A 14,850-nucleotide genomic window follows, 5' to 3' on the forward strand; every position below is an offset into this window, starting at 1 on the left:
CCGTTCGGGAGATACGTCGAGAAGCCAAGAACGGTTCAATCGGACAGTACGGATGCGGAACGAGCGGGTGGACGTCTACGAGGGGAAGCGATAGCAGGGATGATTTGAGATGAATCGTGGGGAGCTCGAGAACCGAAGAAGGAGGACTTGAGTTTAAGAAGAGGACAGATGGAAACGAAGTGAGGGGAAATACGGATGGATCGAGTGACGACACAAGAGGTTTGGCTCTCCTCTTGATACGGTCTCCAACAAGGTCGAACCCGGTTCGAGGCTTGTTAGGGTTTTCTCAAGGTAAAATCCCGGATTGAAGGAAGAGAAGAGTGAGACAAGTTTCAAGAATCTCTCTTGAGGAAAAATTTTATTTTCATACAAGTCTAAGGAGGAACAAAGGCTTAAGGAGAGTTTAAATAGCTAGGTCTAGATAGGAGCTTAAGGACACGCGGATTCATCTTGATCCGCACATCGTCCTTTTGACGTGTCCCCTTTATAAAGAGAACACATCGCCACCTTTTGACTAACACGCTTAGCCACAAACACTCTCCAACATTCACAAACATAGGATCAAAAGAGAATATTCTCAAGTTCAAAATTAAACCAAAAATAAGAGGGAAAAAGAGATAACCGCCTTGGCCTTGCGCGTGAAGCAACTTAGCCTTTAGGCGTTTTGCGTTTAGCTCCATGCCTCGTTAAAACCTTCTCCGGTAAACCCATTGGGACAAACCCGGAGTGAGGAAAAAGAGTACACTTCCTCGCTTAACGACTTGACCGTCTTCACTCTTGGGTAAGAGTGAAGACTAAGCGGACTGAGCCTTCGGAGTCTTCGTGGGGTGGCTGGTGTTGGACGTAGGTTCGGACAAATAGGTTGAGCCGCTGTTTGGCCGCCTTTGCTGAGCTCTTGGAACGTGTGGTGGCTCCGGGAAGGATTCTCCAAATAGGTTGAGCCGCTGTTTGGCGACCTTTTTGTGGCTGAATGCACCGCTTGATTGTACGCAAACTCGATGATCGGAATGCACTCGAGCCAGGAGCCTTTGTTGCTTGCGATAGCTGTGCGGAGTAAGGCGCCTATTGATCTGTTGACGACCTCTGTTTGTCCGTCGGTCTGAGGGTGAGCCGCGGTGGAGTAAAGTAGTTTCGTCCCGAGCTTGCGCCAAATAGTTCGCCAGAAGTGGCCAAGAAACTTGGGATCCCGATCGGATATGATGGTGCGCGGAACGCCATGAAGCCTTACGACCTGACTAAAGAACAAATTCGCCAATTGCACAGCATCATTGTTCTTATTGCATGGAATGAAGTGAGCCATCTTCGAGAACCTATCAACAACCACCATGATACTATCTTTATGCGCCAAGAAGGGTAGGCCGAGTATGAAATCCATGGAGAGATCGATCCATGGTGCGGTGGACACGGGCAAAGGCATGTAGAGGCCATGCGGGTGAGTTGTCGACTTGGAGGTGCGACAAACTACGCAACGGCCGACGTGCTTCTCCACCATACTTCGCATCTTTGGCCAGTAAAAATGCTCCTTGAGCACGGCCAAGGTCTTGGTGATGCCAAAATGACCCGCTAAACCTCCACTATGGGCTTCACGAACTAGCAACTCCCGGATAGAACCATTTGGTATACACAGCCTTCGACCTCTGAACAGGAAACCCTCGTGAATGTAGAACTCGGTGTAGATTCCCTTCCCATGGTTCTGGAAGCAATCTCCAAACTCAGCATCTCCAGCATAAGCATCTTTGATGCTTTCAAAACCCAATACTCGCGCGTCCATTGTGGTGATTAGTGCAAGCCGTCTCGACAAGGCGTCGGCGACTACGTTCTCCTTGCCCTTCTTGTACTTAATGACGTATGGAAACGACTCAATGAACTCCAACCATTTCGCATGACGTCGCTTGAGGTTGGTCTGGCCGCGGAGGTGCTTGAGAGTTTCGTGATCGGTGTGAATCACAAACTCTCTTGCCAATAAATAATGTTGCCAAACCTCCATGGCACGAACGAGAGCGTATAACTCCTTGTCATACGTCGGGTAATTGAGCGTGGCTCCACTAAGCTTCTCACTAAAGTACGCCACCGGTTTGCCTCCTTGAGTCAGGACAGCTCCGACCCCGACTCCCGACGCATCGCACTCGACTTCAAAAGTTTTGTTGAAGTCGGGCAATGTAAGCAAGGGTGCTTGCGTGAGGCGTTTCTTGAGCTCGGTGAACGCCTTGTCTTGTTCCTCTCCACATCGAAACTCGCTATTCTTCTTGATCACGGAGGTGAGAGGCGCGGCGATCGTACTGAAGTCTCGCACAAACCTCCGGTAAAAACTGGCTAGGCTGTGGAACGACCGGACTTGAGTGATGCTCGTTGGCGTGGGCAACTCCTCTATTGCGCGTATCTTCTCTCCATCGACCTTAAGGCCCTGCGAACTCACAACAAAAGACCAATTCATTAGCAGCAAACACGCACTTTTTCAAGTTTGCGTAGAGTTGCTCTTCGCGGAGAGTAAGCAAGACAGCCTCTAGGTGTTTAACATGATCAGTCAAGCTAGCGCTATATACCAATATATCATCAAAATAAACCACTACGAATTTATTGATAAACGACCTCAAAACATGGTTCATAAGACGCATAAAGGTCGAGTGGGCGTTAGAAAGACCGAATGGCATTACCAGCCATTCGTACAAACCCTGTTTTGTCTTGAAGGCCGTTTTCCACTCGTCTCCCTTCTTCATTCGAACTTGGTGGTAACCGCTCTTCAAATCGATCTTGGAGAAGATGCTGGTGCCACTAAGCTCATCCAGCATATCATCGAGGCACGGAATGGGATGGCGGTATTTGATAGTGATGTTGTTGAAGGATCGACAGTCAACGCACATCCTCCATGATCCGTCTTTCTTCGGAACTAGGAGCACTGGCACGGCACACGGAATTAAGCTCTCTCGGACGTAACCTTGCGCCATAAGTTCTTTGACTTGTCGTTCAAGCTCCTTCGCCTCTTCGGGGTTGACACGGTAGGCTGGCCGGTTGGGAAGCTGCGCTCCTGGAACTAGATCGATCTGATGCTCGATGCCTCTGATCGGTGGTAGGCCTTCGGGGAGTTCTTCGGGGAACACATCGGCGAAACGCTTGAGGACGCCGTGTATGACCTCCGGTAAGGCCTCTAGAGAACCATCAAGACCTGAAAGCAATGCATCTCGAAACAACATCAAAATCACTTGGGCTGAGTCCTTAAGGGACTTTCTAATATCACCATACTGAATCAGGAAATTCTTTTTATCGTTCGAATCTTTAGACAACTTGTCTTGCATTTCATGCACTTGCGTGGGGCTCAAGGGTTTCAAGCAAATACGTTTGTTGTCATGAACGAGAAAGTATTGGTTAGTATGGCCGCAGTGTGTGGTGCGCTTATCAAACTGCCATGGGCGCCCCAATAAGAGGTGGCTAGCTTGCATAGGCACCACATCACAAAGGACTTGATCCTTATACGGACCGATACTGAATGGGACCGTGACCTGTTCCTTTACTTGGATCACAGTCTTATCATTTAACCATCTCAAGCGGTAAGGGCGGGGGTGGTTTGTGGTTTCAAGAGAAAGTTTCTTGACAAGACTGGAACTTGCCACGTTAGTGCAAGAACCTCCATCTATGATCAAGCCACAAACGCGACCACTTACAGTGCATCTCGTGTGGAAAATGTTGTCACGTTGGTTGGCGTCATCCGTGGCTACACCGGCGTTCAGGATGCGGCGTATCATGAGCAGTTCTCCAACCTCGGGTTCCGCAACAGCTTCTTCCAGCTCAGCTTCTTCTCGCACAATCTCTTCGGTGGCCTCATCGTCGAACTCGATCTCGTCAGCCTCGGTCAGTATCATGGTCCGTGCGTTCGGACAATCACGAGCGTAATGGCCTCTCCCTTGACACTTGAAACATACAATGTCGCGGCTCCGGACGTCGGTGGTGTTGCGTCGCGGATCTTGGCGCTCATTGGTGGACGGTTCCCTAGGTTTGAATCTCGAGTCCGCGCTGGTCGCCTTTGGCTTTTCCGGCATTCGGTTTGATGGCGACGCATTAGGAGTCCAATTGGTAGTCCCTTGAGTTCGGCCACGAGGCGCAGAGGCGCTCTTCTTCTTGATTTGATTTTCAATTTGCACCGAGAGATGCAATAACTCCTCAAAGGTTTGATAGGGTTGGCGCTCGACCTTGCGTGCAATGCGTTCTTGCAATCCGTCCAAGAACTAGGCCATGAGTGATTCTTCGGAGTCATCAACATGCAACCGGTTGCGCAAGTGTTCAAATTCTTCGTAATACTCCTCCACGTTCCGTGCGCCTTGCGTTAGTCGCCGAAACTTCTTCTGGAGCTCGCGGTGGTAGTATGGAGGCACGTAGCGCCTTCGCATCTCTGCTTTCAAGACCTCCCAAACGGTGATAGGTCGGTCGCGGTTGCGTCGTTGTTCAGCTTCCAGTCGATCCCACCAGGTAAGGGCGTGGTCGGTGAATTGTGCCACCGCATATTGGACCTTTCGTAGCTCCGGATAGGCATGGCACGAGTATAAGTGGTCCATGCGACTTTCCCATTCAAGATAGGCCTCGGGGTCTGACTTGCCTGCGAACGTTGGTGGGACCATCTTGTGGTTCGGCTCGTAACGTCTTGGGCCTTCGTCGTCTTGATCGTCACAGCGGTGTCGTCGTCTAGGCCTCGGTTCAAAGTCCTCATCGGACTGATCACTTGCCGGCTCGCGTCGTGGTCGCCTCGCGGGTAACGGATCTTCGGGAGGAGGATTCATAAGTTCAATCCTCGTGAGGCGATCAGCTAGTTGCTCTAGGCCGGTTCGTAATGCGGTGAGGGTGACACCAATCTCTGGTGGCGCTGGTGGAACTTCTTCGGCCATCGTACGGACTGGTTGTTGGTGATGTGGCGTGGCTCCGCGGTATAAGTTTGAATTTAAACCTCGCAAAAGAATACCACACGTGAGTCTCACACGCTCAAGAGGACCACACAAAGATTCGTTTCACTAACAATGATTGAGGACAGCTATGACACATGCAATCCTATGACTAAAACAAATAAAGCAAAAGCAAAAGTAAAAGTGCTATGCGACAAGAATTGCTTTATGCCTAAGATCGGAAACACAAAAATAAAACGCGTAACTAGCTTTATGGATCCAAAAGTGAACTCGCAAGAACACAAAGGAACAGAGATATGAACACGAAGAACTAATGCGAATTCTAACAACCTAAGCGAACGAAAGACAATCCTAAGCATGCACCAAATTAAACCAAAAGGAACAAGCGAGTCCTATGGAGCTAAAAGGTGCAAGCTTTAAACTCAAAGATTGAAACTTTAAAGGAACTGAGAGTTCTGGAAAGAAACAACCTCGTAGGAGCTTTGAAGCTCTGATACCAAGCTGATGCGACCCGAGGACACGGTCACGGTACGGTCGCGGCTTGAGCTCTCGGCCAACTTTCAGTCGGTGAATCTTTCCTCGGCCGAGGTTCTGGGCTTCGGATCTAGGAGAGAATCAAACGAGGGAAACGGAGTTTGAAGGATTTCAAACGAGCTGTTCGGGAGATACGTCGAGAAGCCACGAACGGTTCAATCGGACAGTACGGATGCGGAACGAGCGGGTGGACGTCTACGAGGGGAAGCGATAGCGGGGATGATTTGAGATGAATCGTGGGGAGCTCGAGAACCGAAGAAGGAGGACTCGAGTTTAAGAAGAGGACAGATGGAAACGAAGTGAGGGGAAATACGGATGGATCGAGTGACGACACAAGAGGTTTGGCTCTCCTCTTGATACGGTCTCCAACAAGGTCGAACCCGGTTCGAGGCTTGTTAGGGTTTTCTCAAGGTTCAATCCCGGATTGAAGGAAGAGAAGAGTGAGACAAGTTTCAAGAATCTCTCTTGAGGAAAAGTTTTATTTTCATACAAGTCTAAGGAGGAACAAAGGCTTAAGGAGAGTTTAAATAGCTAGGTCTAGATAGGAGCTTAAGGACACGCGGATTCATCTTGATCCGCACATCGTCCTTTTGACGTGTCCCCTTTACAAAGAGAACACATCGCCACCTTTTGACTAACACGCTTAGTCACAAACACTCTCCAACGTTCACAAACATAGGATCAAAAGAGAATATTCTCAAGTTCAAAATTAAACCAAAAATAAGAGGGAAAAAGAGATAACCGCCTTGGCCTTGCGCGTGAAGCAACTTAGCCTTTAGGCGTTTTGCGTTTAGCTCCATGCCTCGTTAAAACCTTCTCCGGTAAACCCATTGGGACAAACCCGGAGTGAGGAAAAAGAGTACACTTCCTCGCTTAACGACTTGACCGTCTTCACTCTTGGGTAAGAGTGAAGACTAAGCGGACTGAGCCTTCGGAGTCTTCGTGGGGTGGCTGGTGTTGGACGTAGGTTTGGACAAATAGGTTGAGCCGCTGTTTGGCCGCCTTTGCTGAGCTCTTGGAACGTGTGGTGGCTCCGGGAAGGATCGTTGGAGCCTTGGCCGCGTCTTGGCCAGGCGTCTCGGTCGCGTCCGGCGTATCTTGGTCTTCTTGGCTGAGGTCGCGTCCTGCGATCACATCAATAACGCTCAATGATTTTATAAGCAAAAAGCTCTCGCATGCTTACTCGAAACCGTGGGTTTCTCGATGTTGTTGTCGTCTTCTTAAGATGCAGATCAATATGGTAACCGTCTTCTCCATATGGAAACAAAAGAGGATACTGTAAAGGAAGATATGCAGGGTGAAGCTCACTAATCCTTGCCAATTGTTTAGTCTTTGTTTCCACAACAATATCTCTACCATCAAATTCAGTGTCAAAATCTCCAACAAATAATGCAGCAACTTCAGAACTTGTTGGGAGCGTATATGTCTTGTCATGAACATCACGACCAGAAATCAATACAATCTTAACATTACATGATTCTAATGAATCACCGAAACGATCCCTTGCAGTTATGAGTATCTTAGTGTATGGATTGCACTCATCTAGCATAGATTTGATTGCTTCGACAATATCATGTCTTAGTGTTCTGGATTCTGAAGTAGGTGTTCTTCGTTTTGAACTACAAAATTAAAGAAAGTGGATAGGTGATTCAAAACATTAGTACTTGGTATAATAATTGAAAGTGAAATAATATGATGAATATATTTCCACTGTTAAGATTTAGTTATCATAATTATCTGAAAGCTGATATTCTGTTGCTTAATTCATTTTCAGTATCAAATATATACAACTGTGCAAATGCAGGAGCAGTGCCTTCAAAAGGTAGCAAGCTGCCCATTTGATGGAAGTTCTGACCATGAAGTCGAAAGATATATGGTCCACGTCCGTTTTTAACTGATGCATCAATTTGTCCACCCATGGAAGTGAATGCAAACATGGAATTATATGGCCTTATGTTCTCTCTGAAGTTTATGCTTACACTGTCAATGCCAAACATCAGTCTGAAAAGGGTTGGAGGTAACATGGGAGGGGGGGGGGAGTTCAACTTTGCCGTGCATACAACACAATGAAAACTGCAGAGGTATTTGGTTTCTTCTTTTGTTTATACGTTCATTATACCACATCAAAGCATTACAATGCTGACACAAATAAACTGCATCGCCATAGTCCTCATAAGCTGTCACATAAGAGAAAATATTGAACGGTACTAAATTTAGTGTTGACGTAAAGTTGTTGTAAACATTGCATAAAAAATACAGCTTACATATTTGACTAATATATGATTGAGCTGGTATTTCAACTTGCTGAGTATTTGAGCTGCTACATATGTTTCTCCCTGCATTATTAATAATGAAGTTAGTATGAATATAACTATTACTTTAATCAAATATTTGAATAGGTTTACTGATTTTCCTATCTTCTGTGTGAATATTTGATGATAGCCATACTTCATGACTTGATTTTACTCGAATTCATACTTTAGTTGAGTTGTTTAGTAGAAAAGTGAAGTTAACTTACGGTTTGTAATATCACTTAGAGGCTGATTTGATTGACTATGTGTGGACGATGCAAAAGAGGAGGTACCACTTGACACTGCATTTTCCCTTTCGTAGGATAACATATTGAATAGAAAGAGTTAAATAAGATATGTATCTTGTTTTAGTTTAGGTTGAATAATAATATGAGAATAAGTAACTTACCATCACTAAAGATTTTCTTTACCTTTCTGGTGTTTACATATGACACCATGTTCCCTTTCCTTTTGTTAGGGTTCTGCCTTACCATTTTATGAGCTTCGGAAGGATGATTTACATGTAAATGAATAGGATCATTCTCTGCAAAAGGTATACATCTTTTCTAAAAAGCTGAAGAAGATTATCATGAAAAATCTGTTGAGAATAAAAAATTTACCATCACAACATATTTTATTTTCCTTTCTGGTTATTACGTTTGACAGCTCTTTCCCTTTCCTTTTGTTAGAATTCTGGCTATTCATCTTCGCAGTTTGGTTGGAATCACTTAGATATAGATGAATAGGATCTTGCTCTAGAGAAGAAATACATCTCTGTGAAACATTTTGAAGAACTGAAAGAATTATACTTTTCTTACTATGAAGATAGGAGTTTGGAAATGAATAAGAAAATGAGCGATACAGGTTGTTTTGTGAAAAGATGGCTATATTTTTACGGTTTTAATTTTTTTTATATATCCATGTTCGTCGTCCATATCTTTGGACGGTTACGAAAATATAAAGTTTAATTATCATTTAGAAATCAGTTCTATACACATTCTGCATATTCATAACGATTATATAGTTTTATATCTTATCAGTTTTATACACTTTCTGCATATTCGTAATGATTATATAGTTTTATATCTTATCTCTAAGGATACTTTTGTTGGATAAATGATATCTCTATGGTTATATAGAACCTTTGTTTTATAGTCTCTAATGATCTGATCTATAACCTGTAGTTCCAAGATGGAGTTGAAAGGATTGCAGGTAAGTTCAAAAGATTTGAATTTATATTGTATAAACTGGTTGGGAGATTGAGCTTCAGCAAGAAAACGGATCGTTGATGGATCTTCTTCAAGGGCACAGAGTATTTGATTCTCCAAAATTAAATTTGATATGTTGTTGTTGAGATTTTGTTTTCTTGGTTACTGGTTTAACAGAAATTGGACAGGTGACATATATAGTCAATGACATTGCTGGTTTAACGTTCATTAATGTTTTAATTTGTAATGAATAAGTGGAGCTTATACAGGTTTCGTTACTTATAAAGGGTTGTAATATATAAGTGGAGCTTATACAGGTTTCGTTACTTATAAAAGGTTGTAATATATAAGTGGAGCTTATAGAGGTTTGATATGAAATTGAAGCTACAAAGTTATTATTTGGAGCTTCTATTGATCATTACTTGCAGGTTGAAGCTTATTTGACGATCCCAAGTGAGGGTGAAACATAACATGTTAGTGGAGGTGGATTCAATTAAAATTGAGCTTCAAAGTATTAGTTGTGAAGCTTCTATTGATCCTTGCTTTTCATATTTAGTTATTTTTCCTACATACGTGAATGAACGTTGAAATTTGATTGCGTAAGAAAAACCAATGCGTAGACTTTTTTTTTTTTAATTACTTAAAGCAGGACATAATAAAAGGAAAAACATTACATAATTCACACATGTTAAAAACGTAGGAATAAAAACTTAATAACATATATAAGTACAATAAGGATCGTCTTGAGGATCTTTGAATGGATTTTTTCGAATCTATGTGGTCCGATCACCGTCTCTGTTATCTTCACCCTTTTTGGACAACATTATCATCAACATTGCATGATGACAGAAACTTGTGTTTCAACAAAGCTGTAGAGTCAAACCTATGCGAGGGATCAATCTCCAAACATTTGTGTAGAAAATCCTGTGCATCATCAGATAACCAAGGAGGTATGGACGGTTTTAAACAGCTATGGGCGATGACATCTTCCAGTTTCTTTCTATCTAATACACGGAATTCAGTCCAAGGCTTCTTCCCAGTTAACATCTATAACACAGTGCATCCAAACGACCATATATCAGCAGCATAATCCAAAACACCTTCTCTTAAAACTTCAGGAGACATGTACAATAATGTTCCTCTTTTATGACCACTACCATCTCCATACTCAACTGAAGTTTTTCTTAATGCTAACCCAAAATCGGCAATCTTTGGTTCAAAACCATTAGGCATAGAACGAGTTACTTGAGGTTTAAGTAAAATATTACCTGGCTTAATATCACAGTGAATAATCGTCATTGAGTGTATATAGCTGATACCTTTGAGGATATCTGTAGAAAAAAGCTGAACATCGCTCTCCACCATCCCCTTTCCTCGAAATTTGAGAAAGTCTGCAATACTTCCCCCAGAACAGTATTCAAGAATCAAATTGTAGTCGCTGCCGTGTGGTCGACTTTTTGTCATTGTTATTCTGCTACCATAGCATGAAATAACATATGGAGAAGAAAGGCTTGTGAGGATTTGTTCCTCTTCAATAAGGGTTGATGAAAATGTAATGGATGAGCATTTGATTGCCATCTTTAATGGCAAACCATCATTGTCAACATCGGTGTTTCGCTTGGCTAAATAAACAAAGCCATGAGCACCTTCGCCAAGAGAGTGACAATGAATCCATTGAGAACCATCTGGAGATTTGTTTGTTTTTGGACGTGCGGAGACAGAGGCTTCAAATGCTTCACGACTTATAACCACTACGCTGCTACCAAATTGATCAGAACATGTTTGCGGTGAAGCAATGACACATGTTGGAGAAGCAACAACTTCAAAACTCTTCGATAGTTTGTAAACCGCAGCTTCAAATGTTCTTCGACTAATGATCTGTAGGCTGCTTTCACTTGGACTCTGATTACTTGGTGGTGCGGCAACAACTCGTTTCCTTTTGTTAGATGTGATCTCCACGGACTTATCTACCAAGATTTTCATCTTAGGCTATGAAAACCATGTAGAAAGAGTTTTGTGGAAGAAAAATAAAGAAAAGTAGAATTTAATAATATGAAGAAAGTAAAAGAAAGGAACTGAGAGAACGAAAGACATAGAGACAAAAGAAGATTATAAGGGAGGAAGGGATGTAACGATCTTTGATTAATGCTTTTATACTTATGTTATAACAGTTGGCCCAAAAAAAAAAAAAGCAGAAATTTGGAGCCGGTTGCAACTATCCAAAGATCGTGCAATCATAATTGTGGTGTTGTGTTGGAGTAAATTTAGGGATTATATGTGATTATTTAAACCATTTTATTTATGTAATAACAATATGAAGAAGTTATTTGGTTTTGCATGCATACAGATTGATTATATGAAATCTTAAAAATCATGTGAGTTAGTTAAATGAAATGTCGTAATGTTATTAAACATTGTATAATTGTAGTTTGGGATAGTTATCTCTGAGCAATCCTTTCATATTTTACAACGACTTCAGTTGGGAGCACATACCTCGAAAGTAAATTGTTATTAATAGGATAACAATAAGGAATTTTATTCGAAATTGTTATTAAAAAAAATCTGATTCTTATTGATTTCAACATTATTTTATTTGCACTTTATCTTACAAATGTCCTAGGTATTTTATAAACAGATAGAACATTAACATTAGACAGAAAGAAAATTAGATTTACATAAATAGTTACAAACATATAAATCCTAAATAAGTCATAGTTAAAGTAAAAGAAGCACAATAGTTAAAGTAAAAGAAGCACAAAGGGATGATTTACATTCATGAAACAAACATGTAAATGACATAACATATTACTTTCTCCTCTCTTTGGAATCAACTATGTCGATGCTTTTGCTTTGCATGATGATTCCTGACCTTTACCAAGTGTTCCAACCTAACAATTGTAAATGAACTTAATTCATATTTTTAAATGACAAATATAAATTTGAAGTATGTTTTGCTTTTGTAAGCTACCTTAGATGTTGATTTTTGCTTTGTTGATGACTCTTGAACAGCATCAACAACATCATCACGTACTCGTTTTGTGGTTGGAGTAGGAGGAGAACACAAAGGCAATTCATTATCTTTTGTTTCTGAAAATATATTCTTTATCTGCAATTGTTAAAGAAATCTTTCATGTATATATGAGAGAGCTATAGTAATAATTTAGTATGTAGAGATATGAAAAAGTATATAACCTGAATAGCGTTTGATGTGCTTGAAATGATAGAAACTTCAGATGGAGTTCTCTCCTTGTACATGGAAACCGAGTTAATAACGATTTTTCCAATCACAAGTAAGACATTACTAAAAATACAATAACTACCTCTGTAACAACGTACCTTGAATATCAGGTTATCTTGAAATTTCTGAATAGTTTGTGGTTTTTCAGTCAGTTTAACAACTTTGAAACTTGATTGTGGATTCTTTTTTTCTGTACCTTTGACATGAACAATCCAAACAATGTCCCTTCCTTGTATATCAATGAGATCTTGAGGAATTTCACCTTGACGGTTAAACTACAAAATAAAATAGAGAAAGAAGTTTGGTTATAAGCTGATTAGTATATTTGAAAAAAATAACGGGTTAAAACATGACAAAGAATTGTATTAAGAAAATGTGAACCACACCTGAATTTGCTGTTCAAGCAATTCATAGCCAGACTTATGAATAAGTTGCATAACTTCCCTATCAAACAAAAGGAAGGAAGCGGTTGCAGCTGTATGATCAACAACTTTAACATGTACTTTGTACCTGAGAGGAAGAGAAAGAAGGCAAATATCTTAGTCCATGTGATATGACTACTAAACAATATTAAACCGTAAGTTAACTTCACTTTTCTACTAAACAACTCAACTAAAGTATGAATTCGAATAAAGTCAAGTGATGAAGTATGACTATCATCAAATATTCACACAGAAGATAGGAAAATCAGTAAACCTATTCAAATCTTTGATTAAAGTAATAGTTATATTCATACTAACTTCATTATTAATAATGCAGGGAGAAACATATGTAGCAGCTCAAATACTCAGCAAGTTGAAATACCACCTCAAACAGATATTAGTCAAATATGTAAGCTGTATTTTTTATGCAATATTTACAACAACTTTACGTCAACACTAAATTTAGTACCGTTCAATATTTTCTCTTTATGTGACAGCTTATGAGGACTATGGCAAAGCAGTGTCAAACTTTATTAAATTGTTAAGATGAGCATTACCTTATACTTGTTGAAGTTTCTTCCTTGTTGCAATGATCACATGAATACTTGTTGAGGTCAAGTGCTTCTGTTTCTGGATTAAAATAGGGCACAGCCCTCTTGAAACATTGTGTGCATCCAACATAGTACCATTCGATGTCTTTTCGAAATTCCAAAATTTTAGCAAAAGTAACGCAAGTATTTTCCTGAGATTTAAAAAAAAATCAGATAAGTATATATCAACTTTATATTATGTACACTTGAATATGAAAACAAATGAGAAAACAAATACCTGAGAAGTTTTAGTAATCTGATCAATAGATTCCCAGCTACTTAATGGGAAAGAATCTTCAAATTTGTTGCTCAAATCAGGTGTCATAAGTTGAGAAACTCTATGAACATCATTTGAGTCCCTATTGCCCAGCCTGTAATGTTATGTTGAAAATAAGGGAAGATACTGTCAACATTTTTTCTTTTAAGATAGTATTTCCTTAGAACATTTAAAACAAAAAAAATGACTTACTGCATTTTAAATTCAGCAATCTCAGGTAGGTCTCCATCAAGAATCAATTTTGTAGAGAATCTAGAATTTTGAACAGATACTTTACCTATATTATATAAAAAAAATGTAAATGTTTTGTTAAAAGGTCACATAGAGAAGAGTTCATATTATAAATTAGTAATAAGATTAAATTTCTTACCATTAAACTTTTTGATCCTCATAAGACTCCCAAGTAATATTATAGGACCTGCAGTGTTTTTGGTAACATAAGAATGTACATCTTCAGCGTGATTCTCCCATAAAGTACAGTCCATGATAGTATCACTGGAAAAAACATCAAATAATTTATGGTAAGTATATATAACTCATAACTCATAAAACTATTCTATATAATTAAGCTATTCTATATAATAGGACTGTACTTTATGATAATATATATACACTTTGAGATGATAATTTAAGGGTTCCCGTGAGATGAATTTAAGGGTATATAGAAATTGAGTTTGTATAAACTATCATATTGGGTTTGAATATAGAAATTGAGTTTGAATACAAACTTCTATATAATAGGACTGTACTTTATGATAATATATATACACCATAAAGTCAATAATACACTGACCTATTCTAGAGATTGATGTTTCATAATGTTATGATACACTGACCTATTCTAGTGAAGTATATATATATTATCAAATGATTCGGTTGGATAATGTTGCAAAAGTATATATAATTTCTTTTTACTATATGATTATAATAAATAATAATTACAATTAAATTGCAAATATTTTTCCTTATTAATTGCACATATTTTCCTTATTAATTGCAAATATTTTACTATTGAAATTAGTAATTTAATAGATAATTTTCCTATTAGAATTAGTGATATAATAGATTACTTTTGATTTTATATACTTTTCAAAAAATATTAATTGTAATTTTTTTATTTTTAGAATTTTGTAATTTTCCAATAATTATTAAATAAATTTTTTTTTCAATAGTTTTGTAATTTTATTTATTGAAAAATCTTTTGTAAACTCTTTTCCTCCGGTTTGGGCAACCAATCTTGGAGTTATGTTTTAGTTTAATAAATGTTTGGGTGAAAAAAAAAAAAAAATTTCTTTTCACACATGTCAAAATATTATCGATATACTTGACACATGTCGCGATTATATGAATTACTAACTTTAAAAACTATGGTTTATATAATAAGAAGGTTGTATATTATGT

General features: G+C 39.6%; 1 protein-coding gene across 1 annotated transcript; it reads right to left on the reverse strand.

Moving 5' to 3' along the window:
• Positions 1-11,474: 11,474 nt before the first annotated feature.
• On the reverse strand, positions 11,475-14,279 carry LOC104748342 (uncharacterized). The gene is made up of 10 exons (XM_087476739.1): positions 14,243-14,279; positions 13,820-13,944; positions 13,642-13,726; positions 13,411-13,543; positions 13,140-13,324; positions 12,547-12,670; positions 12,259-12,435; positions 12,115-12,168; positions 11,891-12,028; positions 11,475-11,810 (listed from the first exon to the last, which is right to left on the reverse strand). The coding sequence occupies exons 2-10, from the start codon at positions 13,932-13,934 to the stop codon at positions 11,754-11,756; spliced, it is 1,068 nt and encodes a 355-aa protein (XP_087332865.1). The 5' UTR covers positions 13,935-13,944; positions 14,243-14,279; the 3' UTR covers positions 11,475-11,753.
• Positions 14,280-14,850: the final 571 nt, after the last annotated feature.

This window comes from Camelina sativa, chromosome 2 (genome assembly GCF_030686135.1).
Source record: "Camelina sativa cultivar CO46 ecotype springtype chromosome 2, ASM3068613v1".
NCBI classification, from domain to species: Eukaryota; Viridiplantae; Streptophyta; class Magnoliopsida; order Brassicales; family Brassicaceae; genus Camelina; species Camelina sativa.